Source organism: Cryptomeria japonica, chromosome 5 (genome assembly GCF_030272615.1).
Source record: "Cryptomeria japonica chromosome 5, Sugi_1.0, whole genome shotgun sequence".
NCBI classification, from domain to species: domain Eukaryota; kingdom Viridiplantae; phylum Streptophyta; class Pinopsida; order Cupressales; family Cupressaceae; genus Cryptomeria; species Cryptomeria japonica.
This window is the reverse complement of record NC_081409.1, coordinates 698620763-698641257: the sequence shown is the minus strand read 5'-3', so window position 1 is coordinate 698641257 and position 20495 is coordinate 698620763. Positions and strand designations below refer to the sequence as shown.

Sequence of the window (20495 nt, the reverse complement as noted above, 5' to 3'; positions counted from 1 at the left end):
CACTTTGAAATGTGTACCTTTTGACCCTTGCACACATAACAAATCCCACAATGTGCATCATTGGGACAACAAAAGAAAAAACAACAAAATCTGATGTACCATTTAAGATATGTGGATACACGAAGTTAGTTATACCAATGGCAACAAGGGGTGGAGTGAAATAGAGTGAATGTATTAATGTTGACTTTTATCTTTTAGCTTAAATTTGACAACCATTCACATGTCAAAAAAATAATATAAATTATAAATTTAGTATTTTTAAAATAAATATCATATAAAACAAATTATACCCTCATCAAAATTATAAGTTTTATATAGATATATAAATGTAAAATAAAAAAAAAGATATTAAAAAAAATCTACCATTTCATAATTACAATATTCTTTTAGAAAAATATATTTTATACATTTTTTATTTTTTATAATTTTTTTAACAATAATAAATAATAAGAAGTTTAAATTTTAAATCTAGATCAATAAAATAGTTCCAACATTGCACTAGATAAATGTATTTATGATATCTAACAATTTTATAGGAAAAATTTAAAAACCATTGAACTTAAATTACTACTAAACTAATCCATAAAATATTTTTAAATAGAATTAATAGAATACTCCAATTATACTCTTTCTGTTTTCTCATGTACTGTAAATTGGAAATCGAGAAGACTAAACATCCTAAAAAATAGAACTACCTAGCCGGCGTAGGTGTTCGGTATATCCAAGTTTTGGCAGAAGCTTTTACTATTTCGCTTATCAGAAGAAAAATCTGGCCTAGAGCATTTAGAAGATGGAGAAGAAAGGGGCCTATGTTCGGAAATGGGCGATAGAGCTAGCTGACGCTTCTAATTCATCGAGGGAAATTCCCGATCCCCCCGGTTTTGATCGCTCCACTGCAGAGCAGGTATTTCTTCGCGCCTTTTCACTCCGACGAACCCTAGTTTTTTCGAATCCCTAGTTTATAACATTGTCATGAAATTTGTTTATATCATTATTATTTTTTCAAATTGAAGGTAATTGGAGCTTTCACGAGCAACAGTTATTTAGATATTCTTAGTTCTTATTGATATTGCAAATTTCTTTTTTTTTTTTTTTTTTGGATAACCTTTTGCCTGTGAAGTTTATCCCTTGTACCTGGTATGTTCGCCATAATTTTTTATTCAATTCTGATACTTTTGGGGTTTGAGCCTCGGTCTCCGTTTTGAAGTCTATTTACTTTGGTCATTTGAGCTCCTTCCATCTGACTTAAGTGCCATTATTAATATGAAATCAATTTATTTTTGAAGAACCTGTTTAACAATTTTCCGATCCGTTGTGATCTGATATGTTGAATCCAAATTTTTCTACACTGCTGATTTTAAATGCTGATTGAAAAATTTCTTTAGTAAGGTAACCTAAATGTTGACTCGAAAACATTCTATGCAGTGAACTCCAAAAACTTTCTTTGCAAATTATTATTGGACCATGGAAGCCTATGATTTGATTTGTTGAGATATCAAGTCTCAAGCAAAGACCTTAAATGGACGGTTTATCAAATCGTGTAAGGGTTGATGCTTTTTTTTTGGTTCTACGCCAATGTTCTATAAATCGGGGTGTGTTATGGGAAGATATGGCTAAAGTTTATACCTCTGGAACGTATTCCATATCCATTATACCTTATACCAAATGGCCTGTTGGGTTACAAGCTCTTTTATTAAGGTGGGGTAATGGGTAGATGTATATCATATTTGTTTTATCTTAAAACTCGCCAAATGCATGTTTGGGTGTACAGTGCCTTTTATTTTGTTGAGGGATTTGTACCAGGATATTTTTATTATGGGCTATTTTTATCTTGCTAATTGGGTCATTTTTTACAAAATTTTGGAAAACAGAGTTGTAGATTAAAACGGAATCCAAAGAATATTTGCCAAGATTTACTTAAAGCTGTTAGCTTTGTGGCATATATGTGTATCAATAATAAACCTATATTCCTCAGTATTAACAAAAAATATATTTTTTTCCCTTTGTTTTATTCATTCTCAAGCTAGAAATGTTCACCCACAATTCTATAGTTTGATTTATGGCACTGTGTAATGTGCTGCAAAACTTTTGGTCTCATTTGGAAGGTTGCTAAGGGCTCCAATAATTGTGCTTTGAAGGAAATGATTAATGGGTTTTAACTTTTTGGTAGGTTGCGGATATTCTTTTTGGGACATGTAATTGTTTTGTGGGCTTGATTGAATCAATCCCCATAGTTGGCAACTTGATAATTCAAAATGAACAGGTGTTAAAGTTTGTCAAATTCAGGTATGTTTGTGTATACATATACTGTCTAGAATCTAGATAAATCACTTTTGCTCATTGGAGGGGGTACTTCAAGAGCGTTACATATCACTTGAAACCAATGACTACTACTGCATAAGATGGAAACGGCGCCTCTTGGTTTTGAACCTGGTTCTTTGTGCCTATTAAGTGCTCTAACTTACTACTCTAACACAGTCTAATGGATAGATGTTGTCTGACATCAGAGTTAAATGACAAGTTTTTTTGCAAGGTTCAGTTTTACTGAAAGGTCCATACTTATATTACTCTGGACATTATCAAGTGGGATATTTCTGTGGGAGTGCATGATCATATTAATTGATTGTTACTTAATAAAAAAGGGCAAACCCTTTTCCAGGTAGAAGGGAGACTTTTGTGCTTTTTCTCTTTTGAGGGCTGGTGTATTCATATGTGATTAGGTGTAATCATTGATTGTGCAGCCTTCAATGATTGGTGCATATTCCTCTGTTGGAGGAATTTTCTTTAGCTGAGCCTTGTATACTCAAGCATGAGTGAGCAATGTTAAGTTTTTTGAAGTTTTTGCAAATTTTACAATTATATTTATATTTTTAGAAATATTTTCTGATAGTGTACAAATATAGCTCAAATGAGCATCTGAGCTGACTGATACAAATACTTAGCTCTTTACGAGCAAAAAATGCTTAGCTCTTGGAGAGCAAACCAACCAATGAAAGACCAAGGGTGACCACTTCAAATTTCGCCGTAAATGTCGCTTTGGGAATTTGAACTTGCATTTCCACAACGAGAACTCAATTCTTTAACCACTTGATCTCAATTGCTTAGACTACAATTATATCGATAAATATATAAATTCCTTTACCCAATTAAGTGTCATACATAATGGTCCACATGTTTTATTCCATCAATCATTGATAATGTATTTGTTCATCTTTCATGTTTGCCTCTAACATACCTTTAATAAGGTGGATAGTGTATTGGATTAATTGGTCAAGACATTTTTCCAAGTTCAAGTGTTTGAAATATTTGTTATGCTCAATTTCCATTTATCTGGATGGATTGGATTTATTGGTCAGTCATTTCTCAAGTTCAAGGGCCTGAAATATTTGTTATGCTCCATTTTTTTTGATTTGAGAGTGAAATATCAATAAAAAGCGAAAAAGAGTATTTTTTAAGTTTTTGAAGAAAGAAGTTTCCTTATATTATACCTCAAGTTTCCCACCCCTTTAGGTTTCAAAAAATACCTTATATCCTTTCTGATGCAAATGCTAAGAGGGAGCAATGGTAATTTAAATTTTCTTGAGAAAGATGTAATTGTTTTACATTTGACTGGCTGCAAATAAAGCTTAAGCATTACAAGTAAATTCTACAAAGCATCTCATCATTTTATATTAATAAGAGATTGGTGAAGTTTTGGGATGGCAATTTACTGGTACTTGAGGTTAAATGGCCTAGTGTTGTAGCTTTTGGTTTGCTTTCTAATAAAAGTGCCCTTGCATTAACATCATTTGCTTCTGCCAATATATTTACAAGACAATTTGTCAAGAACTTAATGGTTATGTGGCGGGCAATGCTTTCACTTTCAGACTAAAATTTGTGTTCCAGTAAACTTTCAGTACTTTCATAATTTGACTGAATCTGGTATTGAATGGTTTCCATGCTTCTTGATAACTTTTTCCCATATTTAGAAGGTATTTTTGCATATCTGACAAACCTAACTCTGTTAGAGCCAATGCTTTCATCGCCTTTGTTTCTCACAATCTGTTATAGGAGTGGTGGCAAGCTTAGATTCTTTACCATTACCTTTTACCACATCTCAGATTTCTTTCTATATCAAATGCAATTTTATTCTTACCTGTGAACTTTTCCAAATTTCCAGTGCTATAGGAGAATAACCATTGCTAACTGACTTTATTTTATCTCCAGCTGGTTAGATTTTCGAAAAATTCCTGCCTGTTGCTACCATGTGCATAAGTGCGACTGCTTTTTTACTCAAAAATAGGAATTTATATTTTCAACATTTAAGATCACATGCTGCAGCATAGAAGTAGATATCTAGCAAAGGAACAATATCATTTCCAAATACAAGAATTTAGATGGAAGTACTTTACTTACATTTTATGGGTCTAAGCCTATATAGTATATAGAAATTGATGTGATAGCTGAAAATTTCGGCCTTCTCTTCTCAATACCGTTGCCAGTAAATTGAATTGTAATTCCACTACAAGGCAAAATAAATATGATCAATACAAGACAATGGATACCGGTTCAATGTGTGGCTGTAAAATGTTTTTGCAGTGTCATAGTGAAAGAATATCTGCACAAGGGGTAACTCATGTAAGTCAAAATCCTGTAATCTGGAATGCATTGCAATGATAATGATGAGAATGCAAGACATAGAGAAATAAAATGTTTCACATGTTGCCATTCTTAAACCTTTGTCGGACAAAGTTTCTGCTTTTAAATATAAACTTGCTTGACAAGACAAACAAAAGTCTACGTTAAATGTGTTCAGTTTCAAAATATATTCTCTTTGTGGTTGTGACTGAAGCCACGACAATCTTTGGCTTAATGTCATTTTTTGAATTATTATTATTATTTTTATCCCTGAATACGGTGTATACATTTATATAACTCATTCCAAGTAAATATTCCTCCTTTAGATAGTAAAACTTTACATCTGAAGACAATGAAAAATTTATTCTGTCACAAATTGTTGTCAATGGTAACTGTATTGTGTGCATTGGTCTACGGTTTCTTGAATGACAACTCAAATTGAATGCCTTTGAATTATATATTGGATTTTCTCTAAGAAGGCTCATGCACCCGGGAAAATTTTTTGTGGACAATATATTTAGAAGCCTTGGTAATACAAATTTATTTTCAACTTTTGACAACTTGGCAAGAAATTAAAAAATCCAAATTTTCTACAATTATACATGTTTTAAATTAAAATGATCTACTCTACAAAACAAAAAAGAATACTGTTATTCAAGCAAATACTTAGTTTTAAATGTTGTACAATTTGGTATATTTTGAGGAAATGAATTATGAACATTAATTTCAGGCACTCATTGTTTGTGAGAACTTTTAAGTATGGGGTAAACACCACCACTAAAGATAAATGATTATATTAATTGTACCCAGTTCTTTGCTATTCATCTTCACTCATTGTTCAAAGTTCAAACTACTTGTTGTGACGTTTTCACACATCACTCTATTGCAAATGGGGACCCCCTACTTTTTAGTTCCTCTTGGTCTTTTGGCTTTGGTTTGTTGGGTCTTTTCGCGGCAATCTCTTCGGTCTCCTCAGTTTGCAAGTGTATTGGGGTGAATTTGATTAAGTGTGCAAGTCGTTTGAGTGAATTTGGCTAAGTCTAGAACCTATTTTGCTTATCTTAGGGTTTTGCCCTTCAAACTTAGATTTGAGGTATTTTCCTTAGGGTTTTGGAAAAACTTAGCATTTCATTGGAATCAAAAAAACCCTTCAAGGAACCTACCAATGAAATTTGAGTGAATTTTGAGCAACTTTCTATTTTTAGAAAGTTCCTATTTTTTAGGGATTTCATTGCTTCCCTCATTGTCTTTATTTTGCCAAAAATCGAACTTACTATTTTTAGCAGTTTATATTTTTAGTAAGTTTTATCCTATCCTATTTTGCCCCAATTTTGACAATTTTGAAATACATACTATTTTTAGTAAGTCCATTTTGGGCAAGTTCTTCATAGGCAGGGGTCTCGACATTGAAGACTAAGCATTCCTGAACATTTGTCTATATTCGGAAAGGTTGAAAAAGCAGGCTACTGATCGAAAAATGGCTAAGTCTGAATTCATTCCAGAAGTGGAAAGGTAGCGAAAATTCTTCTAAGGCTTGAAAATCCACTTCAATTCCAAATGTGGCATCCTAAGTCTAGAAAAGGGCAAAATTTGGCTGTTAGGCAAAATCCAAGTGAATCTTTACCTTGGCAGTGATTGGCTTCCAAAAGTAGGTGAGCGCTAGAATGGGGTCATGGAGGATCTTTCCTCCACCCCCAAAATTCCATGCCTAAGTGGTTTTGGCGCTCATGTCAAGGATTGGGTGCTAGATTGGGGTCATGGAGGAATTTTCCTCCACAACCAATTTTCCTCCTCCATGCCCTTTCAGTGCCTAAGCGTCAAGGAGAGCGCTAGAACTAGGCGGTGGAGGAATTTTCCTCCACACCACATTTTATTGAAGCACATGTGATTAGCACCCAAGGTCAAGGCATAGCGTTGGAGAGGGGGTGTCAAGGAATTCCATCCTCAAACAAGAATTCCTCCACATGTTAATTTTCACGCTCAAACATGTTGTGGAGCACCAGAAGCATGAAGGGAAGGAATTTTACTTCCAAAGGAGAGTTCCTCCATAACATCAAAATCCCACCCAAGGATGAATTGAAAGTTGAATTCCAAGGCAAGGTGGAATCGGTGCCCAAGGAGAAGAAAGGAAAATCCCCTTAGGGAAGAAAATCAAAATTCCTCTCTCAGGCATGGAAATTCGCCAAAGATGAAGGATAAATTGGCTAAGAGAGAATTTTCTCTCTCCAGAATTCCAAAGCTCAAAATTGGAAATTCCTTCCTTTAGGACAAAATTCTAGAAAAAGTGAAAAATTGGCTGTGTTGGAAATTCCTTCCTTCAAGACAAAATTCTAGGAAAGTGAAAAATTGACTAAGGATGAGACACTTTAAAAATTGAATGCCTCTAATCACCAAACATATCAAGGCAATCTAGGACCTCAAAACTTAAAAATGATGAAGGCTCTCTATATAGGAAGGAGCTGCATAATGGGAAGCTTTGATACTATGTAGATATCTCCACCCAACTTAGGAGACAATTTGTAGAACATCCTCCACAGCTAAGAGAGATTCAACGCATGAGATTGTATTGAAATGTGGTGAGTACAAATGTACAAGGAGCCTTGCTTAAAGTGTTGGAAATTCCTTCCTTGAGGACAAAATTCCTGGAAAATGTGAAATTTGGCTAAGGATTGAAGAAGTTCCTTCCTCAAGGGTAAAGTAGAATCAAGGTCAAGAATGGGCGCCAAATGAAGGGTATAGAGGATTTTTCCTCAAGCAAAATTCCTTCACCATGTGTTTTTAGCGCCCAAGTTGGAGATGAAGTGCTCGATAGGGGTAAGGAAGAAATTTCTTTCCGGATGAAGAATTCCTCCACAACATGAAATTGACATTGGAAGAGAAGTGTGGAAATCCTAGTCAAGGAAGAAATTTCAAAATTCTTTCTCAGAGAAGAAAATTCACCCAGAATGAAGAAATTTCGAGGCAAGGTAAAAAATTGGTCAAGTGAGAGAATTCTCTCATGGATTTCGGAGCTCAAAAATGAAAAATTTCCTAAAAAATAAGAAAAGTGACAAATTGATCAAAAACCTCGTTCAGGACAAGATGAAGACAAAAACATGATAAATTTTCTTCCTCTAGGAATTTTCTCTCTCCAAAACATAGGCATACAGGAATCCTTCAGAAGTGGAAAAGATTGTTAAAATTCTTCAAGGTAGGAAAATCTTCCAAAATGTCTTCCTTGAGCTCAGAATGGAAAGATTCTTGTCAAGGATGGGTTGGTGACACGCAAAGAGAATATTTCATATTAATGAAGCACAACCTGAAAAATTATAGAATTTCCTATGACGGCGGGGTCCACTTGCATGGCGAGAATCAATTGAACGCATGGCAGCATGGTGGCACATTCATTGCTGGAATATTTGACCAAATGGTCATTGAGTCAATGCATGGCGAGATAATGGAGCATTTATTGCATGTGGCCAATTTTGGTGATGGTGGTCCAGCATTTAGAGCATTATGGGCAATTTATTGCATGATGGAGCATTGGGCGAATTTGAAAGATAGTGGTGCATTTAATACAGTGGATGCCATTTTTGGTAGGAATGTAATTAATTGTAAGGCATGATGGACATTTAATGTTTATTCCCACCTTGTTGCATCATGTGTGTGGAACCTTTTGGGTCAAACCCTAATTAGGGTTTGCATGTAATCAAGGCTGGAGGCCTATGTAAGGGGGTGACCCCTTCATTTGTAAAGCTGGGAGATTTGTATGAAATTGTTGCAATAAGTTTTTTGAGATAATAACAATGAAACATTGTTCTCTGATGGTGTCCACTCAAGTTATTTTTCAAAACTTGCATGGTTTCATCTTCCTCATTTAGAGTAAAAGTAGAGCAGTGCTTTGATTTCAATGGAGAATGTAATGGTGTTTGATGAATTTCCATGGTTCATACTTTTTGCATCTTGTAGTGTAAAGTTAGCCTGAGCCACTAAGTTTGTGCTAAGTTCGATTGTGGATAGTTGTTTGGATTGCGTCGTTTTGGGTATTCAGATGCACTTTTTTGATGTGAAAATCCTTCAACATCTTTGGAAGATTGCACCAGTTCTTGTGTAGTTGTAGTTAATCTAGGTGAAACAAAATTTGGTTTATTTGGAATTTGTCCATTAGAGCACTATCCATTGATATCACTGCCCTTAGGAGTAGATTTAGATCCTTGTAACCCTTTCCCCTTTAATTTCAGTCCTTTTCAGGCTAGTTCATTCTAAGCAGAAGCATCACAGAATTCCGATGATGAAGTTCCAGCCACAACAAAGAAGTGAAAGAATGATCAAATGTAAGTCCCCTTGGATTACCATCATTTCACATCAAGCCAATTGAGTCACGTCCACTGCATAATCGGAACCTTGGAGTCAATTGTTTGAACTTACTGCACTCTTAGCATATGATTGAACTTTGATCAAGAGAGAGTAAAGTGACCATTGGGCAACTTTATTCTGTGTTAGACGCTGTCATAAAAAACACGTCAAAACTACTGTTTGTTCTTCTTAACAATAAAATCAAATGATAAAATTGTGCTTTAGATTTATATTGAAAAAGTAAAAAAATTTGAAGAATACATGAAAAATATCATACCATCCCACTACCATTACATTCCAGCACCCCTTGGTAACAAGATACATCGGCTATTTGAGCCATCATCTGAATCAAATATCATTTGAAACAAGGACATCCAACAATGTAATTATGCATTTTAGGCAAGTAAAAAAATGGGTTGAAAGATAGTTGTTTTCCTAGTAAACAAGAGAAAGGTTTAAGATATAGGTGATTATTACTTCGTTTCCCTGTACAATTACGTATTATCCTTTATCCAAGATAACAGATCCAAGTAGTCTGACCATGGGGTCAGTTGTTGATGTTTTCAAACAACAACTTATCGCAAGACTATTTTGCCTTGTGTTTCCTTAGTAAGATGGTTTCAGAAGCCATTAAGTCAATCCTTAGTTTGGAGACAAGCTTGGGGTGATCTACAACTTCACCAAGGGTTTGGGTAACAGGGGATCAAACACTGAAGTTGTGTAGAAAACAGTGTCCATGGAGTTTCAGAATAGGGCAAGAGTGGGGTGATAGAATCAAATTTGGAAACGGTGTACATGGAATATAATATTTTTATAGTTAACATAATTGATTTATATATTAAGTATAATATATTCATATATAGATATATAAATTAAATATTCATTATACATATATTCATGTCTTATAGTTATTAAGTAAAATAACTATATATACTTAATATTGATTGACAGCTTAATGAGGAGGTTGGAAAACATGGGATCAAGCATTGAAATTGAGCAGAAAACTGTGTTCCATGGAGTTCCGGAATAGGGGGACATGGGGACAATAGACCCAGATTTGGAGACAGCCATTTAAATAAATATAGAGTATATTTATATATAAATATGTACATTTAGATATTTATTATACATATTTAGGTTTTAATTTTATAGTTATTAATTAAAAGAATTATATATACTTAATATTTCATAATCATATTTTAATATTATAGGTCTAAGTCAATAAATTTTATTTTAATTTATAATTTATATATACATCTGAGTAAAATTTAATATTAGTTTTTGCTAGTAATATATTTTTTTAAACTTTGGAAGTTAATATATTATATATAGTAAATTTATTAATATATAAAAATTTATAAATTTTATATATACCAGTTATCAATGGGGATGTGTCCTATCCCCTCAGCAAAAAAATGTTGTTTCCAGGATGGGGATGTCTCTAGGATGCCAAAAGGACATCCCTTATCATGCCCCCACCACTAGCAATATGCAGTCCCTTAGAGAGGGAATGTTTTTTGGGGTACCACTCGATGGAGACATTGGGACATCCCTCGAGCCTTCAAGACACTGGCTGTAGTCTCTCAAACATACCTGAGACAACTGCATGTTCCCCATGTCAATAAGCTTGCTATTGTATGATTAGTTTTTGTTTTTTTGCAAAATTGAAAATTCAAAACTAAAGTAATATCAAATAACCATTGAATTTCAAAACTGAAAAATTGAAATTGAAATTTGCAGTTTAGTATATGTTTTTTAAATTATTTTCAATATGCATAAGCCAATGTCTATGGATTCTATTAATATAAATGATAATATACAGCCATGTCTATGGATTCTATCAACATAATGACAATATACAACCATGTCCATGGATTGAAATCTGAGATTCTATCAACATAAATCATGAAATTAATTAAATTTTTTTTTTAAAAATCAGTTATAGAATCCTACCTCTTGCTTGAAAAATTCTTGCAACTTGGCATCACTCCTCTTCTTTGCACTTCTTCTTGCTCCTCCTCAACCCTTTTGCACTTCACTTGCACTCTTTCACCTTGCAATTGCAGCTCTCACTAGCACACTCACAATCACAATTACACTATCAACTTCTTGTTGATTCGTTTTTGTGAGTTGAAATGAGGATTTGAAAGTATTTTATAGAGTTTGTGGGGTTTGGATGGGGTTCCACAGGCCATTAGGGTTGAGCCTTGGGCATGAAGATCCAAAAAAATGATTAAAAAGAACTTTTTGGCTGTCCACTTGTGGGGGATGCTTGGGCGTCCTTGAGATGATCAGGAGACTCCTAGGAGCCCTTGGATGTCCCGATGTTCTGATGGCATCTTTGAGATGGTGCCGTTGGCGGTGGGGCAGTGGGGGGACAGTTTCCTCCAATTCCTCGCGTTGCAAAGATGTCCTTGTCATGGAAATGTGGGGTGTTTTTGGGGGAAGTTGGAACACATTGCAAAAAATATTGCAAATAATGATCAAGATAGTAGACTGTAATCAATGGCTTGATTCTATATTAGAGTAGGGGAAGAGGGTGAAGGAGGTGTAATGAGTGACATTCTTTGTGGTTGATGTGACTATTGTTGCTTCAGTCTGCATAGTGGACAAATATTGTGATACTAATGCTCCTAGGCTTGGAGAGGTGTTTGGTTGCTTTGATAGTATGCTTGGTCAAATGAAGGCCATTGTACAAGAGAGTCTACACATTGCAGTTCTATCATTAAAATATTTAGCCAATCATTCAGGAGAGGTGGGTGAAGCTCAATACTCCCTCGTGAATGGTTGCTTATGCATTGAATTTGAAGTGGTATAAACAAAGGCTTGGTAGAGTTACATCTATGGACGAAGCTGGGGTGAAGGTGGCCTTTATGAAGGCTATTCAAAAGATGTACAGTGTTGAGGATAGAAGCTCAACAATCCCTTGCACATGATTGCTTATCCATTGAATTCAAAGTGTATAAGCAAAGCTTGGTAGAGTCACCTCTATTGAGAATGTTTAGGTGAAGGCAAGGTTCATGAAGTCTATTTAAAAGATTTACAGTGTTCAGAATGTTGCTACTATTCATAGTGAGTGGACAAAATTTGCCACTATTAGGGGATATACAAAAGAGGCCAAGATATTTAGGGTATTATGGCACAAGAGGACCCAATTTTGCGGTGGACTATGCATGGGCCTCATGCCTTGTCAACCACACTAGCCATTTATCTATTGTCCTAGGTTTCTAGTTTTTCAATTTCTGAGAGGAATTGGTTTAGTTATAGCTTCATCCACTCTATTAAGAAGAAGAGGGTGGGGAAGCTTGTAGTTGTACAGAGCACCTTGTGTCTCATTGCTGCAACATGCTTACATATAAGGAGAGTCCAGTAGCTCAATGGGATGTAGAGCTAGAAGACTGAGCACATGTTGATGATGATGTGGCACATATAGGGTTTGTTGGTATTGGTTTGGAGGAGCTTGACGTCAAGAAGTTCAGTAGTTTGACTGATATTGAGTTTTGTATGGACTTTGAGGATGATAGAGGCGTTGGGTCATTGGCCAAAGATTGATATTCAGTATTTGGCATTTTCGTTGTTCAATTTAATGTGTTTAGTATTTCAAAGTTTCATTTGTTATTTGTTTTACATTTTTCTATAACTAATTTTTTGAATACTATATATTTTCACCTGCGCTCCCTTTGTCCCCAAGTTCCCTTGGTCTCTATTTCAAGACTCCATACAACTATGATACATGCTAAATAAATATGTGAAAGCCCAATATCAACTAGACACGGATGCTCTATGGTATCACTTAACTTGAGATTGCAGACCAATCTGTGCTGAATACGAATTTCTAGGGTCAACTTTCCTGTTTGAAACCAGAGTCCAAACATCCCTGTTTGAGCAATAACACCTGGCTGCAGCTCAACCTTCTAGAAGGGAGGGGAAGCTAATACCTTAGTGTCAGGGAATTTTTTCATAACAGATGGATAATTCACCAAAGCTGATTTGCAACTGTGAGATCCATCTCTACAGGGAGCCCACCTGAAGTATCCAACTCAACTAGTACAAGCAAAAGTAGTGTTGGAGAAAGGCAACATCTTCAGAGCTATAGACATGAAGGGACTTACAGAGTTTCTAATAGCTTTTAAACAAGAATCAGTCCGAAACTACAGTGGTTGGTTAGGAAATATAAGCCACAGTGGAACACCTTGAAGGATTCTGTCAATGGGTTGAATAAGTGATACCCAGACTTCAAGAAAAAATTCTTCTTTCTCTCAGAACACGAAGTGGTCCAAAAAAACAAAATCCGCTTTTTTAAGATTCAAAGACTGCAATGAAGCAGCCTTTACATGGGTATCTTTACATGTCAACCAGGTGGGGCTTCCAATTACTTGACATCTGGTCGTGAAGAGCTAGGACAGTTGGCCAAAGATGAGAAAACTGCCAACCATGGAAACTCAGCATAGTGGGACCCCTCTTCCAACACTTCTTTGCCAAACTTCAGATTGGAGGTATTAGCTGAGGACTGAATCAAGCTATCCCTCTTAACCACACCTTTGGAAGAAGGATCAAGACTGTCTCAATAATCTCCTCCATTACTGAAGCAAAAGAACTCTTAAGAGAGAGGTAGAGACTCTGCAGATGTCGGAATACCCTTGTGCTGAAGTTCTCCTGCATCAGATCCTGATATAACAACAAGTGAACATTGCAATGGAAGATCTGGTCCTGATGCCCTTGGAGTGGACACCACTTTTCACGTCTAAGCAGATGCAAAAGGGGCACTTTAAGGCAGAAGATTGAAATTCATATGGAGTTCAATAAGCTTTTATATAATGTCCTTGATGAAACATTCATGGAGCCCATTCAGGTCAATGCCTTAGTTGGCAAAGTGTTATGTGATTCAGTTCCCTTCCTTGTGATATGCCAGATTAAGGTCGAGTTCAGGTGTCCTTTTGTGTAGGTGTCTTCTTCAATGGTTTCATTGAACTTCCATTTGTGCGCACTTTTCAATTCTTAGATGTGTCTATACAATTTATCAGAGTCAAAATAGAAAATCTCTTGTAATTTAGTTTTTCTCTGGTGTCCATGTTTATCGCTCACTTGAAATCAAGGAGTGGGGTAATTGTATTGGTTAGTTCATAATTGGATCCTTGTTACTAGAACTGGAAAATTGCAACCAAAAAGGAAAATTATAACCTAAAGGGAAATTTTTGAAGGGATGCTAAACATTTTAGGCATATTTATACACATGCAAATATATTGGATTTTAACCATCACCAATCATTAAATATTTTCAATTTAACAGTTAGACGTAATATCATGTATCTGGATAGCCCTGTGTAGTGTTTTTAATTCTGATGTTTCAAATCTCATTCAAGATCCTTCTGCAGTGAAATTACAAGATTAGTTTGAGGTTTTTTGGATTGCGCTCATTGCTGCTTAAATGCAATAAGATTGGATAATAATTATAATCAGAGGAAAATCAATCCAATTATTTAATTATTTCTATATCATTTCATTGTAGATTTATTCTTATTTATTTGTTAAAAAATCATAATAAAAAAATCACATATGATTCAGCTTGTTATAAGTAGTAGTAGGACAATGTATTATATCCATATTCATGGCTGAGAGCTAATAAACAAGACTCAATATTAAAACAGCTCAACAAAGTTGTTTGGCGCAAGTTTTTAAATATCACTCAATGACATTCTTCAAACAGATTATAAAATATAAATCCAACAATATGTAAAACACTAGAAGATGCTGATTTAATAGTAGTCCTACTCTTTAGGAGAGCACAAGATGATAGGTTATTTAAATACATAATTCTTATGGACAGATGCCTTTATGGTTAATAATAATGGGCAGAATTATCTTTTTTATTTTAATTTTAATGGTTCTGGGGATTTGGCCAACTTTTTATCACAGCTATATATGCTGGTTTGATGAGAATTTTGTTCAGACAGTGACAGTCCCTAGCCATTCCATTTCTTCCAACGTGGATCTGATTAGCATGAGAGGAGTAAAGTATGTTGAACGCTGTTTTAATTTCTGTTTCCCAACAGCATGGGCAGGTATCCAAGTTGGAACAAATGTCCAGATTGGTGATTTTAGGAACTGCTTCGTTTCTTCAAATAACTAAAACCTCCACTTAGATTTTCTTTTCCAAACAATAAGAAGAAAGTGGTAAATGGTCAAATGGGTGAAGTAATACTGTACTCTCGTAAGTGGCTTAGTACTACTGAGTTTGGCTTGTTTTTCCAGGAAACAAATAGTCAGTTCATTGCCCAGTTTTTGGTGACAGTTACAGATAATATTGCAGCATAGTAGAAGGATCTATATACAATTTGCTTGGGGGCTACCTTGGCCTGAGATTGCCAATAACTATATATCCATATATAGAGCTATCGTTCTTTTGTTCAGATTACAGTTTTCTCTATAATCTATTGATCAGAACACCTAATGGAATAGCATTTGATGTACCCTAAATGTAGACAACTTTTTTCACCAGCACAAGAGTACTAGACAAAAATATTTGAAGCACAATAGAAAACAAAAACATTCCAAGGCATTAACCATTCTAATTTCCTGTCTAAAGCCTCAAAGACAACTCCAATATGCTACACCTAGTTAACTATGGAAAGATCTTTGTAATATTCCACTGGAGCTGCCCGAACTATCAGGAGAATAAATTATCAAGTTCCATATTAATTGTGTAGCTGACATCAAGGTTAATAATTAAATATCATGATTAGTCTTAACTCTTACGTGAGGGGGTTTGAGTGCTATTTTATCAAAGTTTTTCCAAGCTTTTGCACATTACCTATTCCACTTCTTTTGGCTTAGGAGAATTTCATTTATATTCAATCGGCAATATTTGTTTACCCCTGCTCACCTAGTTTGTTCCCAAGTCCCTGTCCAACTTGTGTGGTTAATATTAAAGCTTGATTTTACTGTTCGTTTATTAATGCAACAAATTTCTTAAAACAATACAAAAAATCAGATGACGGGTACTGGCGGCTTTAAATTTCCCACTACTATCTGCACTGACATTTGAGTGTAGCTTCCTTTTATAATGATATGACATGTACTTATTCAATTTGCTCTTTCTTGTAGGATGAGAGTTCAATAAGCCGGCAAAAGAAGGAAGTTGAGTTGACATGGAAATCACAGGTACAGACTTCTTTGTCCAATAAATGCTTCGCATGCTGCCTTCTGGTATCTAGAGCCTTGTGAAGTTGGATCCACGAGAATAAAGGATGTTGATTTCTTGGTGCAGTGTGTTGATTGCATGATTTTGTTGATAAGTAACTTTGTTGGTCTAATAAAATTAGGGCTAACATAAATAAATAGAGGAAAAAAAGTAGAAAGAGCAGCTTTAATTACCGGGAAGAATGTTTCTCCACACTTTTTTGCTTTTCAAAACTGCAAAAAGTGCACCCTAAAGGTAAAATCATGTCCATTTCAGTAATCGTTTAATGCTTTTACTGCGATGCACTTCCTATCTTTACTGTAGATTCTATGTGAAAAAAGAGTGGCTTCTAGTTTAAATTGTTAAATTGGCGAGTTGACACAACCTTTTCTTAACACTCATTTTTTATATCAGTGGCAACTACATTTAAGGATTCTAAACTAAAGTCCTTGTTTTACTGCTTAATAACAGAATATTATGTTCAATTTAAGTATTCTCAAGCTTTCATGGTAGACTCCCTACGGCATGAACAAAATATAGTTTTAATGGTATAGCAAATTATGATTAAAACACACTTGCCAGTGTGTCTATAGTACTATACCCTTACTAAGAGTAGCAAACTTAACTTATTTCATCCTGTTAATAATTATAGTCAAAATGAAGCATTCACATGGAATGTATAGAGTGATTCGTTGCTTTATTCTTTTCAGATTGTTTGGAATGACAATTACCTTGTTTCTCAGAACATTTGGATTTATAATTTAGGCCATGCTTATAGCCTTTTGTTTTATGATCGAGCAGAAAGCCTGGGAAGTGGCGCAAGCCCCTTTTAAGAACTTACTCATGATGGGATTCATGATGTGGATGGCTGGGAGTACAGTGCACTTGTTCAGTATTGGGATAACGTTCTCAGCTCTTTGGCAGCCTATTAGTGCTCTTCAGGGTGTTGGAAAAGGTATTGGCTTTTGATGCGATCTTTACTATACTAAGCATTGAGGTGGATTTCATTTAATTTGAAGTTTTCCAAAGGAGACGTGAAATTACATCTATCTGGTTTGAGACCTGTGGAAGTTTTGTGGTTGATTGTTTTCTATTAATAGATTAACCTAGAATCTGATAGCAAAAAGATGCAGGATGGTGTTATTGACAGAATTCTGAGACAATTAATTTTTGTTTGGATTTTCGTAGTCTGTTAAAAGCTTGGGACATAAACTGATGAAGTGCAATTAAATTAGTTTTGAAGAATTCTGCAGTTTCGTGTTCTGGTCACAAGCTGAAATGAAAATAAGTCAGTAGTGTAGAAATTATAATATAAAAATAGTTTTTAGTTTACAGTAAGTTGTGCTTAAGACTTATCAATTGTTTTGGTTCACAGTTTTTGAGCCCTTTCAAGATTCACGAATAGACTTACTACTACCGAAGCTTGTTTATATTGCCTTGAACTTAGCAGGAATGCTGTTAGGCATCTGGAAGGTACTTGTGTTATCACATTTATTAAGTACATCTGTCATATTTTATTACAAGTTGAAGGCTCTAACATGTGAAATCTGCAATTGACAGCTGAACACATTAGGACTTTTGCCTACTCACGCCTCTGATTGGGTGTCCTCACTGGCTCCTGCTCTTGTAAGATAATTTGCAAAATATATAGTATTTGAATATATCAATTTAGTTTACCATGTTTTATATTTTTGTAGATACTAAACCATGCCTGCCTGGTTGACATGATTATACAGGAGATTGATTACGCTGGTGGAGGAATTCCATTTGCATAATTAATTTTTCTCGCTACAGAAACTGCATTCTTGGGGAGAGAAATTTAATGTTTTTTCTGCCAACCCATAAAATTTAACATCTCTTGACAAAGAGTGCCCCATGATCTGAAGAAACCTAGATGGGTTTATTTAGTGTTGCAATCAACCTGTCAGATTTGTAGCAATATGGCTGCCTTGCAATTTTTCTTTGAGGTTTGCCAGAGTGGCATTGTTTTTCTAATTTATTTGTTAATGATACAAGTTCATTTTCATCAAGCTAGAATTTTGACACATGAATGAAGGTAAACACATGGCTTTCTGTTTAATTTGCTTTTGATTGTCCAAAACATCCTTATATGTGTAGAAGAGTTAAAGCCTTGTACGAGTTAATTAAAACAGTCACATGTTTGGATAATACGGAGCTCTGATTTTAAATCAAAATATTCAGACTTTTGAAGTTATCTAGCGACTACACTAATTTGGTGTGCAACGAAGCAAGCTGCTGGGTGACACCTATGCTACATCCTCAATTATGATGGGTGTCTATGAATGACTAGATTATAGCTACAAATGTTAGATTTAAGAAATTTCAATATTGTTTTGTTGCAAATCATGTATTTATCATTAAATTAAAAAATATTACTTTTCTTCGCTTGCATGTTTCTATATTTGTCTTTAAAACTTTTTCATCTAATGCTATTGATCTTTTCTAGCATCACGGGGATTCAATTTGTGCTATCACCTCATGATTTAAATGTTTACTACATTTTGTATTAGGATACAAAATGTCTATTGATTCAATCACAATCCATCACTCTACCTTCAAACTCAATAGCTATTTCCATGATGGGAAACCCAAATTCATTATGCTTTTTGGAATATTTATACAATATAGAATCGTTGACTATTCGTGTGACCATTTTACTCCTGTTTTGCAGTAATTTGGTCCTAGAATTCGTGGGCATAAGAGTGTAAAGGCTTCGTGATTTGATTACCTTAATTGAGATCAAAAGCGTGAAAAATATCGAGTTCAAAACCATGATCCCATTATTCAACATTCATTGGTAGTTGATCCAAAGTGGTTTGCAAGTTGTGATGAGTTTAATGCCCACAATTGTATTAATTACATCTGCTATTGTTTTGGTGGCCAGAAGTCATTCATAATATTAAATTAAATGTTACACTATGAATCAGGAATAAAAATGATCCTGATGGCTTAGATGAGCCTTAAAAGATTAAATATATATCTTAAAAAGTTAATAATTTTTCTGGTCGAGGAAGATTGAATCTCCATTTCTGTACGAGTGTGGGAGCTTGCACGGCCATATGTTCTCTTGGTGGGTGTGATACAGCAAATGAGATTTTTTTATGAAATCCTAATATTTATCATAGATGAACTGAAAATAAACTCTTCTTGAAGGTTCATTTAGACTCAACGTAAATAACAATGTTGAAGCAATTCCTGATATTCGGGAGATTTATATATATCGGATTCTATTTATTGATTTATCATTACCTGTCACGTTATGAGGACTGTCTTGAAGCTTGACTTGAAATTCTAGTTACTACAATTCCTAACAATGAACCCAAAAATTCGTGAAAATGATTGAAACCTTCGAAACTTGAAGCAATTTAGGAAAATATTTGAGGCTTTGATGTGTTTTATAGATTTGATATCTCTACGGTCCATAGAAATCAATCAATGAAAAATCAAAAGTTTTGGAAATCAACCAATAAAAAGTAATTGAGTTTTTGAAATGATGTTTTGGATCAAATTACACGAGCCATCATTAAGAAGAGGAATAAAAGACGATGGGAATAATCGTTTGATCCAGAATTTTGACTTAAAAACTTGCACAATTTTTATTATTGATTGATTGGATGTGATTTCTTCAAGGAAACTTTGATGATAGAATTGTCATCACACAAAATTAAAACATCATGGACATTACTTTAAGATTAAGCTAATCAATACTAATGACGTTACTTGATTTAGCTGTTTAAGTGAAACAATTTATCACAACAACTTGAAGCATATGCTTATCTGAAATGGACTTTTTATTAATGATCTTTGGTGATGGCCTTTGGTTTATAAGAAAAAATCAAGAAAAAATAAGACAGGTTAACATAAGTGATACTATAAATAGTAAGTAATGACAGAATAAAATTTTAGAGTAAGTACGTCGAGAGGTGTTTATCTGTTGTAGAAGAATGCAATCAATTTTTGTTATGCTAAGAGGCGTTTATCAATTGTAGAAGGATGCAATCAACCTTCGTGAAGAAAACCCTCTCTCGAATAAATTTGATGTCTTAGAACCTATTTACACTTGACGATTAGATGGAAGTTAGTGAAGGAAAATGAATCATTTGAGCTGAGCTTAGTTAGTGTTGGCGCTTATATATTAGGCATCAGTTGGCGTTATAGGAAAATGAATCTTTTGAGTAGGGTTTAAGTAGAGTTGGCTCCTTTTTTTTGGTTATCTCAGAGGTGTCCGTGACTTGGCTTGTGACCCTATTGTCAAGTCAGTCTAAGTAATGTCTTTTTGTTGCTGAGTTAGTCTAGGTAAGGCGAGACTAATCTTTTGGGCCATGATAACTCTGCAGATGAC

At 34.7% G+C, this 20495-nt stretch overlaps 1 protein-coding gene across 1 annotated transcript; it reads left to right on the top strand.

The window, feature by feature from the left end:
- The first annotated feature begins 627 nt into the window (after positions 1-627).
- On the top strand, positions 628-18347 carry LOC131070655 (uncharacterized). The gene is made up of 6 exons (XM_058006235.2): positions 628-904; positions 16057-16113; positions 16934-17087; positions 17508-17605; positions 17693-17758; positions 17869-18347. Exons 1-6 carry the CDS (start codon positions 791-793, stop codon positions 17905-17907), a joined length of 528 nt encoding a protein of 175 aa, XP_057862218.1. The 5' UTR covers positions 628-790; the 3' UTR covers positions 17908-18347.
- The last annotated feature ends 2148 nt before the right edge of the window (positions 18348-20495 follow it).

What these genes read in the sequence shown, in the direction of transcription:
- LOC131070655 (XM_058006235.2), top strand. Translation starts at nt 791, where the DNA reads ATGGAGAAGAAAGGGGCCTATGTTCGGAAATGGGCGATAGAGCTAGCT. An exon ending in TCTTCAGGGTGTTGGAAAAG is followed by an intron (nt 17,088 to 17,507) that starts GTATTGGCTTTT and finishes TTTGGTTCACAG; the next exon opens with TTTTTGAGCCCTTTCAAGAT. An exon ending in TGCTGTTAGGCATCTGGAAG is followed by an intron (nt 17,606 to 17,692) that starts GTACTTGTGTTA and finishes TGCAATTGACAG; the next exon opens with CTGAACACATTAGGACTTTT.